This window comes from Lynx canadensis, chromosome B3 (assembly GCF_007474595.2).
Source record: "Lynx canadensis isolate LIC74 chromosome B3, mLynCan4.pri.v2, whole genome shotgun sequence".
NCBI lineage: Eukaryota > Metazoa > Chordata > Mammalia > Carnivora > Felidae > Lynx > Lynx canadensis.
The window spans coordinates 24,368,274-24,387,650 of record NC_044308.2 but is presented as its reverse complement, the minus strand read 5'-3'; the positions used below and the strand labels follow the sequence as shown (position 1 = coordinate 24,387,650).

General features: G+C 43.8%; 1 protein-coding gene across 3 annotated transcripts in view; it reads left to right on the top strand.

Moving 5' to 3' along the window:
- ATP10A (ATPase phospholipid transporting 10A (putative)) overlaps nt 1-17,406 on the top strand; it is a 190,262-nt gene extending 172,856 nt beyond the window's left edge. Inside the window, exons 13-22 of one of the 3 annotated variants that reach the window (XM_030317580.1) lie at nt 1,271-1,455; nt 2,949-3,035; nt 3,180-3,276; nt 5,874-5,950; nt 8,970-9,095; nt 12,716-12,916; nt 15,475-15,555; nt 15,633-15,737; nt 16,219-16,406; nt 16,575-17,406. In XM_030317580.1, the coding sequence (XP_030173440.1) occupies nt 1,271-1,455; nt 2,949-3,035; nt 3,180-3,276; nt 5,874-5,950; nt 8,970-9,095; nt 12,716-12,916; nt 15,475-15,555; nt 15,633-15,737; nt 16,219-16,406; nt 16,575-17,193 (1,766 nt within the window). In that variant the 3' untranslated portion in view covers nt 17,194-17,406. Of the gene's footprint in view, nt 1-1,270; nt 1,456-2,948; nt 3,277-5,873; nt 5,951-8,969; nt 9,096-12,715; nt 12,917-15,474; nt 15,556-15,632; nt 15,738-16,218; nt 16,407-16,574 lie in introns of all 3 variants that reach the window. The other 2 variants (XM_030317579.1, XM_030317578.1) reach the window with 2 other exon arrangements.
- Nucleotides 17,407-19,377: the final 1,971 nt, after the last annotated feature.

Genomic DNA, 19,377 nt, shown 5'->3' with positions numbered 1-19,377 from the left:
GAAACAGGCACAGGATCCAGTACTTAGCCGCATGTGGTGATGTGTCTTTAAGTTATTGAATGCTTTTTATAGGTCAATTATACCTTGACTCCACCCTCCTTGCATCTGCCAACTCATCTGTTTTAGGAAGAGAAAAGGAAGTGGTGTCTATCTTAATCATTTCAGGCTGCCATAACAAAATAACACAGACTGGACAGCTCAAATAACAGACATTGCTTTCTCATAGTTATGGAGACTGAAGTCCCATATCAAAGTACTGGCCATTTTGGTTCCTTAAAGGGCTGTCTTGCTGGTTTGCAGATGACTGTCCTCCTTCTGTATCCATAAATGGTAGAGAGAGATCATCTCTCCTGTGTCCCTTATTATAAGTGCACTAACCCCATTCATGAGTGTTCCACTCTGATGACCTAATCACCTCCCCAAGGCACCACCTCCTAATGCCATCACCCTGAGGGTTAGGGCTTCAACCTATGAGTTTTGGGAGTAGTGGTACACATTCAGCCCATAGCAGCCTCTTATCACAGGGATGAGTATGGCATAAAAGAGAAAGGTAGGGCTGATGAGGGGCCCTCAGTCAATGTTGTACTTTAAGAGGGGAGATAGAGACAATCTCATTATGTTGGCAACAGGAACAAAACTGAGGCTAGCCTGGAGAGCATCTTTTGGCACTGAGTAGATTTGTTCCAATATACAGAGGCCTACCTAGGGAAAGCCACTGCTTATTACTTACATTTATGGGGACAGTACCTTCTGGATAACATTGCTTTCAAGAAATAATGGCTTGTGTGGTCTGTGTAGACAGATAATGGTAAGCATTGCTGAGAGCAAATATTGTGGATGTCATTCACCAGAAATTTTACATGGAATGGATAATTTTTAAAGCTTTTTCATCCTTCAGAATATGGTCATTATAAACATTTCCCCACAAGATTTGTTTCCATGTTATCTATTAAGTTAAAAATTAGCTGCATGTTAGAAAACATTGGAAGTGCTTTGTTGTTGGCAAATGAACAGAGAATTGTGTTTAGTGCCTCAGTTATTCTGACTCATTCTTGACTGTGTCAATCGAGGGAGTTATTGAAAGGGTTTACCACTGTCCTGAAATGATGAATTATCAAAGACTGCTTCCACATGAGACCAGCCTCAAGCTGCTCCCAGTCTATGGGGTCATGCCAGCATCTTTGGTGTGTTGGTGATGGCATTCGTACCCCATCAGGGTCTGAGGGCATGTGAGGAGGGGGATCACATACACTGTTGCACATTTGACCAGGTGCTACTGGGATTGAAGACCGCCTGCAGGATGGAGTCCCAGAGACCATTGCTAAATTGCGTCAAGCAGGCCTGCAGATTTGGGTTCTCACCGGTGACAAACAAGAAACCGCTATTAACATTGCATATGCCTGCAAACTGCTGGACCATGATGAGGAAGTCATCACCCTGAATGCTGAGTCCCAGGTGTGTATGTTTCCAGGAGCCTGTGTTCTACCTGGGACAGCTTCATACCCAACTAGCCCCCGCAGCAACAGGAATGTTTTCAATTTCTGACAACTGCTATGAGAGGCCTTTGCCCTCTACCTCTCTGTTTACACCTGTGTTGTGTTTCTGGCACTTAGAATGTTTTTGTCATTGCCTAGGAAGTTGTGGAATTTGCTGGAATTTCTTAATTTCAAAGGGACATACATCTGGACTTTACAAATGCAAAGTTCAACTTGTTTTCCCTGACCTGCCCCTGTCAACAATGTTGGAGAAGTCTTTTATGAGGTCACATGAGCCAGGGAACCAGTCCATTCAGCACTGATGTACTCAGGACAGGATGGGTTGTCTCATTGATGCCCCACTGTGCACAGAGGGTTTTGATCCAATCACATTTATCTATTAAATCATCAAGTATGTAGGGATTATCTACTTCTCATAAAGCCCTGGTCTGGGCTCTGATTCCTTGAGTGAGATCCCACTTGAAACATCTTTTTGAACTGGATGATGAGGTCCAATTCATCAACTTTTTCTTTAAAAAAATTTTTTTAATATTTATTTATTTTTGAGAGAGAGAGCATGCACGCACATGAGTGGGGGAGGGGAAGAGAGAGAGAGAGAAACAGAATCTGAAGCAGCCTCCAGGCTCTGAGCTGTCAGCACAGAGCCCAATGTGGGGCTTGAACTCACAAACTGAGATCATGACCTGAGCCAAAGTCTTGTCTCACTCACTTTTCTAAGTACAAGAGTTCCTTAATAAACACTTACTGAACACAGCTGGATTTTCAGGGTGTATTGCAGGAAATCGATTGCTTACCCAGTGGGCTTACTGTCTATAAAGGGCCAAGAACTACTTGCCTTCCCTGGAGTGTGTTTGTTTCTGGAAATAGTTGTCTTTCTTATGTCCCCTGACCCCTCAGGTTCCCCATTAAATGTTCCTATTCTTTCTGGAATTCAGGTACAGTTTTGAAAGGGCATTGTCAGTAAAAGCCTTTTGTATGCTTGTTAAAAAATTTATTTCCCTGGTCAACTGGAGACATTAGGGAAACACTGATAATTACACTTCCTTAGAGGATGATCATAACAAAGACTTTTAAAGGGCTTTGTACCTCAAGAAGAAACAAGAAGGGCTGAGTAAAGGCCTCAGAGAGCCAGGGAGAAGTACATGTAAGGCTTCCTCGCCTAACCAGCCAGTTTAGCCACATACATTCAGGCCTTCCAAAATGAAGATATTCTATCTAACCTCCACATAGTACAATGGGAAATTAAAAGTAGAATCTTATCAAAACCCTACAAGTTCATCCTCTTCAATGTGGAAAGTCTTCATCTTCAGCTAACTTCCCAGTTTCAGGAGGGAGGCCTTCTGGGCAGAGCCTGCAGCCTGGTGCCCTTGAGATGATCAGACTTTGAGTGTCAAGGAAGGTAATCTGTGGCGCAGCTGAATGAATTGCACTGTCCTCTCATGCCCATTTCAGGAGGCCTGTGAGGCCCTGCTAGACCAGTGCCTACACTACGTGCAGTCCAGGAGCCCCCGCATTGCCCCTGAGAAGACCACAGACAACGTGAGCGTGGGGTTCTCCCCTCTCTGCCCACCCTCCACGTCTACCACCTCTGGTCCCAGCCCGAGCCTCGTGATCGACGGGAGAAGTCTGGCCTATGCCCTTGAGAAAAACCTAGAAGACAAATTTCTCTTTCTCGCTAAGCAGTGCCGGTCAGTCCTTTGCTGTCGCTCGACACCTCTGCAGAAGAGTATGGTGGTGAAACTGGTCAGAAGCAAGCTCAAGGCCATGACCCTGGCCATAGGCAAGTATCCAGGCTAGCCAGGCAGGGCCCTGTGTAAATGAGTAGCCCCCATCTTGTGCAGCTGCTTCCTGCATTTTCCACCCCTTCTATGCTCTCCTGTAAGACAGGGAAACACTTCCTTGCTCTTTTTCCTATTCTTAAAATCACACCTAATACAATGAAACAGACATCCTGTTTGAAATACAAAATGTAGATTTGAAAATTACAAACTATGGTAGCAACAGTTATAGCTATATATAGGAAGCCAGTAATACAATGATGGTTTAAGAAGACAGAACTTATGTAGTGTTTCCTGCAAGACAGGAAACTAGAGATCGGCCATTCCAGGCAGCCTCGGCCACAGCAGAGCCCTGCATGCTAGCCATTACCCCAGAACACCTTAGAAAGAAGGCCCTTTGCAGGTGTTTCCGGTCACTGTGAGCCAACTGGAGTCCCAAGACTCCATAATGCTACAAGAGCCCAAAGACTTGATGGTGATCATAATTCCCACTGCCTCTTATCCTTTGAATTTTGCTGAATGTTCCAAGACAAGCATGTAATTAAGTGTAATTCACATGTAATTCACATAAGCATGTGAATAGTTGCTAAATCTTACATCCTTTCTTTAAGGACTGTGCATCTAATGGTGGCTTTTCCTTGCAGACTGTTGGCCTGGAGAGCTTTCTAGGCTCCTATCCAGTGCTACCTGGTCCTCCCCTGTCTCCTCCTCCCAGGGCACCATCCCCACCCACATCTGGTTGGGTGGGGTCTGGTCTCCAACCAGGTTCAGGGTCTCAGCAGCACCACTTGCTGGTGAGGGCTGGGAAAGACTGGGTAGCCTGGGGAAAAGAGTGATCTCCTTGACCCCCAGATCTCAAAAATTTTGGTCTCCCTGAATATAGAATGCATACCTAGGTGAGATTTAGTTTTGAAATAAAGGGTCCTCACTAATCAATAATATTTATAGTATTTTCTGCAAAAGGTCTGTGACAGCCCCCCTTGTTGATGTGGGGGTTACTACCCTCTCACATTAGGATAGGGTTGAGGTTAGTGTAGAGTCTGGGTCTGAGGTCGGGGGTCCTTAGTGTGGTTGTCATGGAGACAGCTCTGTACATCTTGAGGGCTGTGGTAACCACTAAGGGGAGTGAGATGAGCATAGATGTGAATACATGTTTAGCCATGACTCCCTGGTCCAGGCTGTGGGAAGTCTCCATGGGTGGACCCCTTCCAAAGGAGGCTGTCTCAATACCACCTTTGCCCCCATGTGTCTGGAGTGGCCTTCAGAGCTCCCTGAACAAGTTTTGTAGGTGCTGAGGAGTGTGCAGGCTGGGTGCAGGCTTCTCTGAGCAACTCTCAGCGGTGACATGAGGACCATACCTCCTGGTAAGGTTGGTGTAAGACACAAATGAGTAAACCACATTTTCAAAGCTTAATCAGTGCCTGGATCAGTCACTGAATCACTGGTGTATGGTATTCATTTTTGAAAAATGGAGGTAGAGTCTTGGTTGGTTACAAAGAAAAGAAAAAACAAAATAGAATCTCAAAAGAGAAAGGGAAAGTAATGACCCATCAGAACTTTCGCTCATTTCTTTGACCATGAGTGAAAGCATTGATGGCACCTAGTCCCAGGTGTCTAGCAGTTAATAATGTAGAGAACATTATTGCCTACCATATCTCACTTTGATTGGGACATTGTGGGAGAAGCTGCAGAGATTGTTACTACTTCACAGAATTTCAGTGTGACAAATATTGACTGATCACTCATGTTGGGCCAGCACAATAAAGAACAGGAAAATCATAGGACACAGATATCCTATAGCCACATTATGAATCACTCCAACTTGTATGTCTGCACTTTTTGCACATTTGAAACTTGGGAGGTACTCTGGGATTTGGGCCCTTCTATTGCCCCATTCCAAGAATGGTCATTGTCGCTTAGTGACAAAGACTTTAAGTCTCTGCTTGCTTTTCCCTGAAGATGATGAGACCTCTAACCTATGTTTTATGTTCCTAACCATTTTCTAACCATCAGCAGCTTGACTGAACAAATAGAAGTTCTTCTTTATTACATCTTTAAAGGACCTAAAGGCAAGAACAATAGCTAATAAACTTGCTGGTAATCAGTGTACAAAAAGAACTCTACAGTTTGCTGGGCAGAATTTAACCTCCTTTGTTCAGTTCAGAAAGCCACTCCTGTTAGTATGAATTAGAATAGACTTGACTGATATATTCTACATGTGATAAAGACTAGAGTTCAGTAAGTAATAATAATGGTGATGATACCATCTTTATTGTGCCAGACACCGCACTGTGTTATGGGCTCTCTGTATAGGTATATGAGCCAATAATGTAGAGCAAATACTAAGTAAAATGGTTACCATGCGAGCCTGCTTTCTGAAACATCTCTTGATGTGACAGGCAGTTCCAAACCTCACACCATGTTTTTTTCTGACTGCTTAACTCAATTTCCTGGGCAGACTCTGTACTGCCTCTTCCTCACTCATCCCCATGACCCTTTCACAGGACTCAGCCCAATAGGGACCCCATGAAGATCCGTCAAGCCATTTGATTCTGTGCACCTCAACTCAAACGATTCTTCCTGCCTGTGCTGTTTCTAGGAGATGGAGCCAATGATGTCAGCATGATCCAGGTGGCAGATGTGGGTGTGGGGATCTCGGGCCAGGAGGGCATGCAGGTAAAGACCAATCAGGACTGTCCTATGTGTCCAAGTGGCCCACTGACATACCTTGCTATGAACTTTGTCAAGTAAGCTAAAGGATTGGCCTTTAATAAAACATGATGGTTGTAAGCCAGTAGTAGATGATAAGGTGGAAGATGGCTAGTCCTTCATGTTTATGAAGCAGTAAAAACCTTTGCCTGTGTCTATAAGTATATTTTTGTGAAATAAGTGGAACAGAGTAAGGCAAGGTGAGTCATCACCGCTATGGCTATTTATGGCTCATCCTTGGAGGGCATGTTTTGCTGTTCCTAAACATTAGAGATAACCATTTGAAAAAATGAATCTGCTGTAGGACAGTTGGAACCTGGTATCATTATAAAAATTGAAAGTAGCCATCTTGACTCACATGAAAATTAGTCTCTGCCTTTTTCATTTGTCACTATGTTGGTTCTCAACATGTGATTTATATGTTGAACAACTGAGTTAATTAAAAATAACTTTCTTCTGGATGTAGTATCACAACAATTTCCAACATTTGATTAACTTTGAATCATGACATTTTTTTTAACTTGGTGGAGATTTTAGGGAACAATCTATCCTATTTTCTTCTCCTAAAAATCCAGATGTTGGTCACCATTTAGTCATTGGTTGATTCATTCATTGATGCAATCAGTAATTATTCATTGAACGCTTAATATGTGCCAGGTCTGTGCAGAACTCCTTAATTTCCTTACCTGACATGCAAATAATAGTAAGTTGGAAAGTCCTGAGCTAGAAACACAGTAGTTCCCTCTTGGCCCAATTTCAGCACATGCCTTACTCTCCTGCTCTCATCTGACCTGTCACTGTGCTATGTTACTTGTGTGGTTTTAATTCTTCCGTGAAACTAAAAATGCAGCCCAGGGTTGGTTCCATCCCTGCCTTTTAGTGCTGTGTGCCCAGGGGAAGGGGTTAGGGTGGTGAATTGATAAACATAATCATAATAGTTGGTTCATTTTGATGTTTTCATTATCGCCGCCATTGCATCGGTTTCCTGTAGTGAAAAGCTGACCAGGGCAGTGCCCATAAATAGTATATGCAAGAGAAATGCACCAAGTAAATACATTTTGTGTGAAAGATGGTCAGGTTTTTGGATGGGGAAGAGACTGAGCTGCCACCACTACTCACTTCCTCAAGGCAGGGGCCAGAGAGATCCATGATTGAAATCATGTGAGAAGTGATGGGAACAGCCAAGCCATAGGGCACATACTGAGACAAAGCTTTGAGTGGGCATAACTTCCAGGTAGGATGTTGCCGGACACTTTTGCATTTATTAAAGGCACACTTCTTATTAAGGATGCATTAAGTAAGACGACAATAAGTCCTGATACCTTTTCTTACTGTTCTAAGTGCTCAGGTTCCCAGGGAATATTTACCTGCTTTCATTTTAGTCCAGTAAGTAAAGGTGAGCCCTTTGGAAGATAGACTTTGTGGGATGCTGTGGTAACAGTGACACTAGGAATCTGAGCAGATCGAGAATGAGTGAGAGTGTTTGGAGCTTCCCAGATTAGCCACCTGGGCATTTGTCTGGCCCAGTTACTTTAACTGTATAGAGCATGATGGGAGAAGCTATCCCAATTGGACAAAGGAGATCCTGCATCTCCAAGAAGCTTGGTCTTCATGGGGTCATCTAGTTCCCCATGTTTATTGATCACTTCATGGGGCCAAGCACTGACTCAGAACTCAGGATTCAGGGTGATCACAACCTCTACTATCCTGGCTCTCATGGAATGTCCAGAAAAAAGCTGGGAAGACAGATACATATTTTAAATGTTCACAAATAGTCACAATTGTAATAAATGCCATCAAAGAGAAACACTAGTTTCTGCATGGAGGATCTAACCTAGCTGGGATCCACCTTGACAGAGGGACAAACAGTGGATTTGGGGCCTAGATTTGGAGGCAGGAAGGAGTGTCAGAAGTCTGGAGAGGAATACACAAAGCCCTCCAAACTCCAGTGGTGACAGAAAGAGGTATAGAAACAGTATTTGCTTTGAAATCCTTAACTTTTGATTCAGAAAGCAGACAGTCTAAGGCTTCTCACTTTTCTGTCATGTATAATTACATTATTCTGATCCACAGAAGACCACATTAAGTGTGATCTACTATTTTCTAGGAGTTATTTGACTATAGGGAAATAAATGAAGCAGACTGACATTTTTGTATAGAACAATCCTTCAAAGATAAGCAGAAATCTATCTTTTCCTGATATTTTCTTTAACTTTTTTTTCCCACATAGAAAAATTCATTATATGGTGGGGTCTAAGTTATTCTGGGTACAAAAGATATAATTTTGATGGCATTTTTCTGGCCCAGTTTAATTGTATAGAGCATGATGCTGAGTGAAGTGAGAGGAAGCTTCCACCCCCAGTCATCTTTCCTGTCCATGGAGGAAACCTGCTTTCCCCCACTGTCTTCTGGGTGGAGTGGACACCCATTGCCCTTTAGCGGCTTTCTGGGACTGGATTATGTGAAGGCCTGCAGAGCCATAGGCTTGGCCTTGCTTATCATCTGTGGCTCCTGAGGAGAAGGACCCAAAACATACCCATCCGGATGGTCAACTGCCAGGATGCATACAAAAGGGGCAGCTTTGGTTCATCTCTGGGTTGAGATCCTAATATGAATAAAACATCAGAGAGTGGAGAATAGCAGAGAAGCTGTGTACATCTCTGGGCTTTTGTTTTTGTTTTTTGCTTGTTAAAAAAAGCATTGGAAAACAAAAACTTGTAAAAATCAATTACATATATTTTAAATCTTAAATGACTTCTATAAAATGATATCCCTGAACTAGAGTGCTTGTTGAGATTGATTTTTTTTTTTAACTGAACGAGATAATAAGGGAAATCCTGGTAAAGTGTGCCTTGGCCAGTCACATGTACATTTGTGTTTGAAACTGGATTTCTCCATGCATGTTTGCCTTGTATTTGGGGAAGATATGACAGACCTTAGGTGGAATAAGGTGTCAACAATAACAGGGACTTCTCTCCCTTTCAAGGCAGTGATGGCCAGTGACTTTGCAGTGCCGAGATTCCGATACCTTGAGAGACTCTTAATTGTTCATGGACATTGGTGCTATTCCCGACTTGCCAACATGGTGCTGTACTTCTTCTACAAAAATACAGTAGGTATTTGACACTTCTGGTTTCTAGAGTGTTTGAATTCAAAAAGCCTTAGCTGAGATTTATTGGACCATCACCTGAATGTGGCCCACTGGCCATCGTAAGGCTTCCTGTCGGTTCCATCCTCCTCAGCCTTTGTGAACTTCCCCCAGGCCTGGCCTGGGCTTGCACCCTATAGGCTCAGGAGTCTAACTCACAGGCACATGAGGGTAACTGCACCTCCAAGGGAGTAAGTTGTGGAAACAGGTGCATCAAACAAGAATGTCCACTTGTTTGCACAAGGTCACACAGCTAGTGAGTAGTCAAGGCAGCATTTAACCCCAGTTCATCTGGCTCCCAACTCTTAACCACTCTGTTAATGTGTTTCTCAGGAGCAGACTGCTGAGGTGTCCACAGACAGGAGTCCTCTGATCATTGCTCACTCTGGAGCAGTCAGGAAATCCAGTGACAAGTAGGAGTGTATTGGCAGTCCTGGAATCAGAATGACAGGACTTAGTCATGCTGGGATTCCAATATTGAACAGCCTCTGTTGAAACATACCCACACTGGGCCAGTGTGCCAGTCCCCTAGTCAGAATGCAAGCTTAGGGCTCGAGGAACAGGGCCACCAGCAGGGTCTTGTCATACTCTCTTCTGTGCTGGCAGGGCAGACATGCCCCCTTCTGGCCAGCTCAGTCTGTAGTTGACGCTCCAGTTGGGTCATACCCAGGCTGGCTGATGACAGTTCTCTCTCCAGAGGCTCTAATCCAGGACGTTTCTCCATTTCATGTTGATCCTAATGTTTAATTCTTAGTTCTTTTATTACTAAGACCTTGGCAGACAAGCGTCTTTCTCCATAGCCCTCCAGAATGGATACCATGGCCATTTCTGAACCCTGCCCTTCTTGTAGGTGAGGGATAGACATTTTGCTAAGAAGTTGCTGAGTGGGTATGTGTTGCTCTTGTCTCTGATAGCTTGTGGCTGAATGTATAAACAGACGAAATAAACTCTTGGTGTAAGTGATCTTTCAGGGTAGTCCCACAAATCTATCACATTGGATACCACGATTCCAATGTCAAGGTCATCCTATACTCTTCTGAAAAAGAATAAAATACACAATAAATGAAAAGATATATTTCTTATTTCTTTCCCATTAATTCCACTTAAAAATCATACTAAGTCTAAACTGCCACCGGTATGCCTCTTGTTCTTGTTTGTTCTGGAGATTTAGACCTACCTATCTTTCCCAACCCTCTTGCCTCCTCACCCTCATCCATTTTCAAAATGTCTTCTAGCAAAATGAATACAGATACTCAGGACCAGTCAGGGCATGTCTGATTGGTAGGTTGGGTCCTGGAAATTAATTCAGATTAGGTTCTGCCTAGGATTCTGTCCAAGGAAGTCTGTGCCATGCTAGCATTGCATCCCCAGAGCTGAGGTCTCCATGCATATAGTTGCAAACTTAGAGGTTCCCAGTTCCCAAAGAGGTGAATGGGTGCTTGAGTACAGATGAGTGGGGCTAGGCAGATGGAACCCTAGCTCTCTTTCTGTCATTAATTACTTATGCAATCTTGAGCAAGTTTTTTTGCTTCCTAGGGATTTTTCTGATTGTTTTCTAAAAGCAAAACATGAGAATTGAGGTCTATTCTCTGTAATTCCTCATGAAAATTTCGCAGACTGAGGGGAAGAAATTCAACATTTTAGTTGTAAATGAGTGCCAGAGTGGCTACCTGAATGAGCACAGCCTCCTGCCTGCCATAATGAATCTGTCCTGGAGGGAATGGAAGAAGGAGGGGGTACTTGTCTTTATTCCACATAAGATGCAGGGCCTCTGTTAACAAGCACTTAATCTAGTTGAGAAGTGCAAGGAAAATCACCCTGCCTCCCAAAGTGAGAAATTCATTAGTTTTAGGAGAGAAGGAAAGTTTCCATAGCAACAGTAGTTTGGGAAGAAGTCTTTTTGGTACTACAGGGGAAAAAAAAGTCTCAATTATTTAAGTACTTTTCCTCCTCTTTCTCCTGATTCTAGTTGCTCATTGATGACTCATTAGGCTGAGCCTATGGGGGTGGGTGAAAGTCAACAATCGGAGTGAGAATGGAAGAAAGTCAATGAAAAATCCAAGTTTGTTAGTTTTCAGTGTGGAAGGGAAAAGTTGCATTAGGTCATAGACTGGAACAAGACTTGGAGGAAACGTGTCATTTTTTTCTGATCTTCAGAGCAAGCCATTTTCAGGTCCAGAAACCAAAGCTCAGAGAAGGTAAGTGACTGAGTCAAGGTCAGAAAGAGACAGTGACAGCTCCAGAACTAAAACCCAGGCCATTACCTGTGGTCCCCAGCAGAGAATGTTCTTCTACCGTGTTCTGTCCTGGGAGTGTCCATGCCCTCCAGGCCCAGACCCACAAGTGGCTGAACAAGTTGGATTTATTACTTATACAATGACCATAGTTAAGTCATTTAACATGCTGGACTTGAGTTTCCTTTTCTCTAAATGGGGTAAACACGCTGGCCCTGCTTGAGGCTAAGAAAATAACTGTACTGCTAACTGTACAAACCATAAGTGAGTACCTATAGTACTCACAAGGAGCTCTTGTGAGTACTTTAAATGCATAAGTTCATTAATCCTTACAACAACCCATAGCTAAGTACCATTGGGATGCCCATTTCATGGACAAGGACACTGAAGCAGAAAGGGGTTAAATGATCTGTGCCAAATTGATAAGTGTACAACTTATAAGTGTAAATGCTTTGCCATCACTAAACTGCCATGCTCTCAAGTAAATACACTCAAGCCACTGATGTTCAGTGATAGTGGGAAGAGATCCACCCAACTCCTACTGAGCATGGACTTGAAGAGGCTGTTCAAGCTCCGTGGTCTTCACTTTACTATTTGGCAAAGTGGGGGGTAGCTGTAAGAACCAGTGATAATAACTACAGCTCACCTGCCAGCAGAGTGCCCGGTGGATATCAGGACTTGGTCAAGGCACCAATGTTGGTAGCATTACCGACTTCTGCCATGTTCCTGTGTGTCCTCTTTGCCATGGGAAGCAATAATTTCCCACTGTTCTTCATCAGAAAATGTTTGTGACTAAAGACAGTGGCAAGATCTGGGATGTAACACAAGTAGGTTTAGTTTACTATCACAGAGGAGAGGTACTAGGGAAAAGCTGCAATGGGTGAAGAACACAGCTGACCCTTTTGAAATGTGAGCAACCCTAGACCCTGCTGGACCTTTATGAGGAATTCTTCTACTCAGCTGGACTTTATCTCGGCTGGCCTTAGGAACAAGATATAAGGAATTTGTCCTGTGGAGTTAAGGGACTGTCAGGAAAGGCCTAACCAGCACTTTCATAAGTGCTCAGTAAATGCTTGTTCCATCCAATCTGCATTTCTCACAGGCTGGTACCAGTGTCCTCTCTCCATGGGCTCTGCTTGGGAATTCTCATCTCCCATTGCTGGTCCTTCATACTCAAGGAAATGAGGGAGAGACAGAGAGCAACAGTGTTACGGCTATCTTTGGAGGAAATTGTTGTCAATAAGTTTAATCTTGTTAGTCAAATTTTGCAAAACTCTTAGATCCCTTGGATGAGAATCTGCAGGGACAGCTAAGAATTGCTTATCCCCATTCTTCCTTTCTTGATTTCAGATGTTTGTGGGCCTCCTGTTTTGGTTCCAGTTTTACTGTGGCTTCTCTGCATCTGCTATGATTGACCAGTGGTATCTGATCTTCTTTAATCTGCTCTTCTCGTCACTTCCCCAGCTTGTGACTGGGGTGCTGGACAAGGATGTGCCAGCTGATGTGCTGCTGACTGAACCACAGCTCTACAAGAGTGGTCAGAACATGGAGGTGAGGGACCCTTCCTGTACCCACTTCCTATCTTGGACCTCCCACTCTCCATGTTCACCTTACAGAAAGTGCAAGTCTTCACACCTCCCTTTAACTGGACACCCTGGGAGAAATTGTTAAAATTGTGGAAAATGACCAGTGGGATAAAAAAATGGATTCTATCTACTTGATTGTGCCGTACATTAAGTAGAGTGAGGTTATTGGTTGGAGTGACAGTATACTGGTGTATGCATATGCCCAAACCCATCAAGATGTATATATTAAATGTGTGCAGGTTTTGTGTATCAATTTACCTCAATAAAGCTAAAAAAAAAAAAAAAAAAAGAGGGAGCTTTAAAGAAAAAGTATAGTGAGGTGAAAACTGTCTCTACACCAAGAATCTCCAGGAACTCAAGGAAAATCCACTTGGAGTTGAAGTCAGGGCCAGGTGGCTGACTCCTGAGCAGGGATTTTTCTTTCTTTTTTTTTTTTAATCTTTTTTTTTAAAACATTTATTTATCTTTGAGAGAGACAACACAAGCAGGGGAGGGGCAGAGGGAGAGGGAGACACAGAATCTGAAGCAGGCTCCAGGCTCTGAGCTGTCAGCACAGAGCTCAATGCAGGGCTCAAACCCACAAACCATGAGATAGTGACCTAAGGCGAAGTCAGACACTTAACCCACTGAACCACCCAGATGCCCCAGAGCAGGGATTTTTCTAAAACAACCTCCTATCCCCCATCCACAGTGTGATTATTTTGAATGGGACTTAACCAGAAGATAAACCCATGGGGAAAACATTGAGAGAATAAGTGAATTCAAACAGATATAAATACATGTTTACATCAATATACCACATAGATTGACTGCTGATTACCAGCTAGTCCTCCCATCATTTAAAGCCCTCTAAAATTATAGAAAGAACCTAAATGTCCATCAACTGACAAATGGATAAAGACGATGTGGTTTATATATACAATGGAATACTACTTGGCAATGAGAAAGAATGAAATCTGGCCATTTGTAGCAATGTGGATGGAACTGGATAGTGTTATGCTAAGTGAAATAAGTCAGGCAGAGAAAGACAGATACCATGTGTTTTCACTCATATGTGGGTCCTGAGAAACTCAACCAGGGGGAAGGGGAAGGAGGGAAAAAAGTTACAGAAAGGGAAGGAGGCAAACTATAAGAGCCTCTTAAATACTGAGAACAAACTGAGGGTTGATGGGGGTTTGGGGGGAAGGGAAGGTGGGTGATGGGCAATGAGGAGGTCACCTGTTGGGATGAGCACTGGGTGTTGTATGGAAACCAATTTGACAATAAATTTCATATAAAAATAAATAACTCAGGCCCTCTAAGTGCTTCTCTTTGCTAGTTGGAATCATCATATGTATGCATATGTATCCTCCCTATCTCTTACAACTACAACAGTCTCTAATTTAGAACTTGTTTACTTTTAAATTGACTCCCCTGATCACCCTCATTGCAACTGAGTTCCCTCTTAGGCAGCTGGGGGGGGTGGGGAGGGGGACAGGGGGTTGGGCTGCAGGGTAGGAGCTACTGAGGGTCTGGCCAATGAGGAGGGCCTTTGCTAGTTGCCTGTCAGTGGAGAAATTCCTGTGCTCAGCTGGGCCTCTTATCCTCAGCTCAGCCTCAGCTGAGGCTGGCCTAGGGAACCAGACACAGGGAGTTTGTCCTGTGGAACTAGGGAACTGAAGGAAGGACCTAACCAGCACTTTCTTAACTGCTCAGTAAATGCTCATTCAGTCCAATCTACATTTCCTGCAAGCCAGTACCAGCCCCAGTTGCTGAGGAACTCAGAGTCCAGTACACATTTTGTTACCCAGTTAATGAAAGCTTGATCAGTCCACATCAAGGTCATTTTTGCCCTCAGTGTACAGCTTTTTTTTATTTAATTTTTTTAAATGTTTATTTATTTTTGAGAGAGAAAGAGAGACAGCACCAGCAGGGGAGGGGCAGAGAGAGAGGGAGACACAGACTCTAAAGCAGGCTCCAGGCTCTCAGAGTCTGACATGGGGCTCAAACTCACAAACCATGAGATCATGACCTGAGCCGAAGTTGGACGCTTAACCGACTGAGCCACCCAGGTCCCCCAGTGTACAGCTTTTTTATTTTGACATTAAATACATCCATGATCTAATTTTAAAAGACACTTTTAAGAAACATTCTAAAAGACCCACCAACAAAGGGTGCAAAACCCTGACAAAGTAGGAGTAGAAGGACTCAAATTGGAGCAAGATGTCCAGAATTTGAGCTGCTGTGTCTACCCTAGGAAAATGCTCCCCATAGGCTTTAGAAAATGGTTTTATCTGTCTGTTGTTGGCCTAGAACTACTGTAACTGGTCTTGTATACAGATGCTCTCAGTGATTGACTCAGTTGGATGCCTCTGCAGATGTTTGCATTGTGTTTTTTCCTCAGCCCTCTGGGACCTCAAGCACCAAAAGTCCTGAATTAGCAAATTGCCCTAGGGTGATATCTATAGGCCCTGTAGCTACTGGAAAACATCATTTGAAGAGATGTACACTTCCCTGTAATCTGTGATTGTTTTTGTGTCTCAGGAATATCGGCCACGTACCTTCTGGTTAAACATGGCTGATGCTGCCTTCCAGAGCCTGGTTTGCTTTTTCATTCCTTACCTGGTAAGTTGACACCTGGCAGTCTTTCTTAATCAGCTTCATCCAGTGACCCACAGACACAGGACACTGCTGTCTTTCAGGCCTACTATGACTCAGACACAGATGTGTTTACCTGGGGGACCCCCATAACAGCAATCGCGCTGTTCACCTTCCTCTTGCACCTTGGTATTGAAACCAAGACCTGGGTAAGTGCTGTGGACATGATCCCAAAGGGTGCTGATGCTGCGGGCCCCACACTCCCAGGGAGATTCCATGACATCTAGAAGGTTTCTGAGCAGACAGGTTACTACAAAGCTAGCCTCACTGTGGATAAGGAAAACAAATATGTGGGCCTGCCACATGTATGGAGCCCCTGGTGTGGGAACTGCTGCATCCTGACACAAATACTTCACCTGGGCAGCATTAAGCTCCTTCCTGCCCTCTCTCCCCTCCTCCTCTACCTCATGTCCCACCCCCTTCCCCCCTCTCCTTTCATTCATATCCCTGACTTCCATCTCCCTGTGTCCAGGCTGGTCCATAGATGCTGAAGGCAGCCTCATCAAGGCCTCCTGGCTGTCTATGCCAAAGACCTGTGTTTTTGCTAAACCCTTAGAACAGCTACCCGCTCACAGTTGACCAGTGCATTTTTATTGAAATAAAAGTCCTGTCTTTCTCTTTTCCCCTTAGACCTGGCTCAACTGGATAGCTTGTGGCTTCAGTATCCTTTTATTTTTCACTGTGGCTTTGATTTACAATGCTTCTTGTGCAACGTGTTATCCTCCATCCAATCCTTATTGGACTATGCAAACATTACTGGGCGACCCCGTATTTTACTTGACTTGTCTCATAGCACCTGTTGCTGCATTGCTTCCCAGGTAGGTATAAGGGACAGTGTCCCTCAAGTCCTAAGTGAGCTCTGTAGCATTCTCAGGCTTTATATATCTCAGAATATATAAACATTCTCAGTGTTTTTACATTGTACAAGTCTCAGAAAACTCAAAAGCTCTATCCACGGATAACTGTTTTTTATATGCTCTTTCCAGATTGTTTTTCAAAGCCATGCAGGGGAGCCTTTTCCCCACCCAACTTCAGCTGGGGCGCCAGATGGCCAAGAGGTCCCCCAAGAAACTCATTGCTCCCAAAGAGACCTTTGCTCAGGGACACCTCCCAGGAGAACCCAGAACTGAATCGTCTGAACAGAGGAGAATCAGTACCTCTGGATCCCTCTCCCGGGACTGCATCTCACAGGCATCTTGGCATATGCAGCGGCCAGCCTGCTCCCCAGAAGCTCGTGGGGAGCCCAGTGTGGTTGACATGAATGTGCCCTTAAGGGAGGACATTCTTCTAGAAGGACTGAGTAGTCAGTCCCCAGGGTCCTCCATGCCAAGGGAGGCTATCCTGGAAGGGTGTCCTGGGGACTCCAAGATGAAACCCACCAGCACCAGCAGGGCAGCCTCCCTGTCGTCCATTTTCAACCTGCCCAACTTCAGCTCATTCAACTGGATTTCCCCCCTCTCGCTGGTCAATGGGCTAGGAAGTGTCTTACAGTTCTCTCGAAGTAGTTTACAGATGGACAAGAGGGACAGTGAATTTTTGCCTAACCCACCTCAGCCAGACCAGGATCTGTGTGGCTTAAATGGGCAGACCACCAACTATTTCTAGGAGCATCTTCCAGGGACCACAGCTGATGGCAGTAGCAGTGAAAACCTTGAAATGGCCTCTTTTTATATAACTTAGATGTTAATATTATTTATGTTTATTATTTTGCACAGAAGAGTTCTAGTGAGATGTATTTTATGTTTCCAAGGCTAACACGGGAAATGAAAGGTACCAAAAAGAAAATTTATTTTTTAAAAGTTCTAAGTAGAATATGTTGAAAAGGAAAATAAGAGATTTAACATATATAAAAATTTAAAGAAAAGAAACACTTGAAAAGTGTGTTTAGATTTATTTTTTTCATCTCATTTTATAAGAAAATGCAATATGATTGAATTTCTTCAACATGCATGACCTTGGTTTTCCCCACTTGAAAATGTGTGTGTGAGCTCAGTGAATCCCAGGTGGGTATGGCCAGTAGTGAGGGGAGATGATGGGACAAGAATGCAGATTCTCTGTCTTTGTCCTTGTTCCTTTGCCCTGCCTCCACCAACCTGGGAGAACTGGGCTCCGCTTCACCCAGAAAAAGGAAAGAGAGAATGCATGCGTGGAGTTCATCCTAACGTTGAAGTCTACTCAGGCATTCTATAAAGATCACTTTATAGGTATTGTAGGTATTACAGTCCCTATGTAGGGTTTTGCCTGTCAAAATCATAACAAGCAATAAAAACTTTCACTTTGCAAAGAGAATATGTCCTGTTGCCACTGTTGTGTGAAGTTATGAATATGTGACCTAACAACATGTTCTAAGTACCACAGGACACTTTTAGACACCATGCAAGATACAGCAGGGTGTCATGAAAGCTGCACACTGTAACACTAGGTTTATACCATGGCTCCCTGCACCAGGCTATCAGCACCTACCAGATCCTTCCTTCCAAGAGACAAGGCTTTTTAAGTGTGTATCTTTAGGCATTTATCTTACAAGTCATTATTTCTCTTACTCTAAACAGTGGGAAAAGGAGGAAAAAAATTTAAATATCCAAGACCATTAATGATATATCATTTCCTCTTCAGAGACTTCTCTTTGCACTTTGCCATCAGCTGTGAGTCAGTTGCTCTGTTCAGCCTAGTGATGTGAAGTGAGCATCATGTGACCCTTGCTTAGGTATCTTGTGGCTGGGTGTCCCTAAGAACAGCAAGGTACAAAAAGTGTGGAGGATCTCAGGAGCAAGCAGTTCCTGAGCACAGCATATCAGGAAGAATGGCTGGTTATCCATTGTGTGTGGCTCATTGAACAAGATAGAAGATGCACCCCATCTAGTTATATAGAAAGAAAAGACAGGGTTCGATGTCTACAAGGCCAGAGACACATTGGGCTTTAGAACCATTGAACTCAGCACCTCAGACCTGGGGCTTTACACCATTCCTCCTGCCCTGAGCTTTCTGAGGTCAGTTTTGTCTTAAGGCTGATTCTGTTCATATTGATGACATGGCTGGAGCCATCCCACTGTGCAGAAGAGAGGCTGTTGCTCTCCACATTCTCCCAGACTTCTGGGTTTCTTCAGCTCAAGCTGCACAGGTTGCAGTTGCTGTCAAAGTGAGGGGGAATGAGTGGAGCTTCTGGCTAGAGCTGGAAGAGAAGTCAGCTTCCTTCCAAGAACCTGAATTGCATGAGTGGACTCTCAGAGGAATATCTGGGTCCTGTTAGAGCGGTGAGAGAGAATGAGGAGTGGAAAGAGTTTCAGCAGCCAGAAGAACAGGAGGTGATACTGTCCCAATCCTCCCCCTGCATGCCTAAGGGTGCCTCATCTGTTCTCATAGCAACACGTACAAAAGGAACTTAGGAAGATGCACAACACTGTGCTTTCCTGAGTTAGGGTAATGGTTGTTAGCACAAAGCACAAGAAGAACTATATGCACATTTCCCTGATTATCAGAGTTCAGAATGCTCCAGCTTCCAGATTTTCCTGCACTCACAATTGACCTTTGGAGGACTTCTCTCCTCCATAGATAGTTCCTCTTGGAAAATGATATGATCCAGGAGGTGGCTTTGGGAATATGCATACCAAAACCATTTCAGAGAAATAAACATTGTAAAGGGCATTGTCCACTGCTCTGTAGGAAGATGAACATTAATAGAAGCCTACAATGATAATCCATCACAAGCAAGTTTGATCTCAAAATGAACATGGTATAGATTGAACTGCATGATTATCTCAAAAAAATCACTGGGAAATATATGTCACC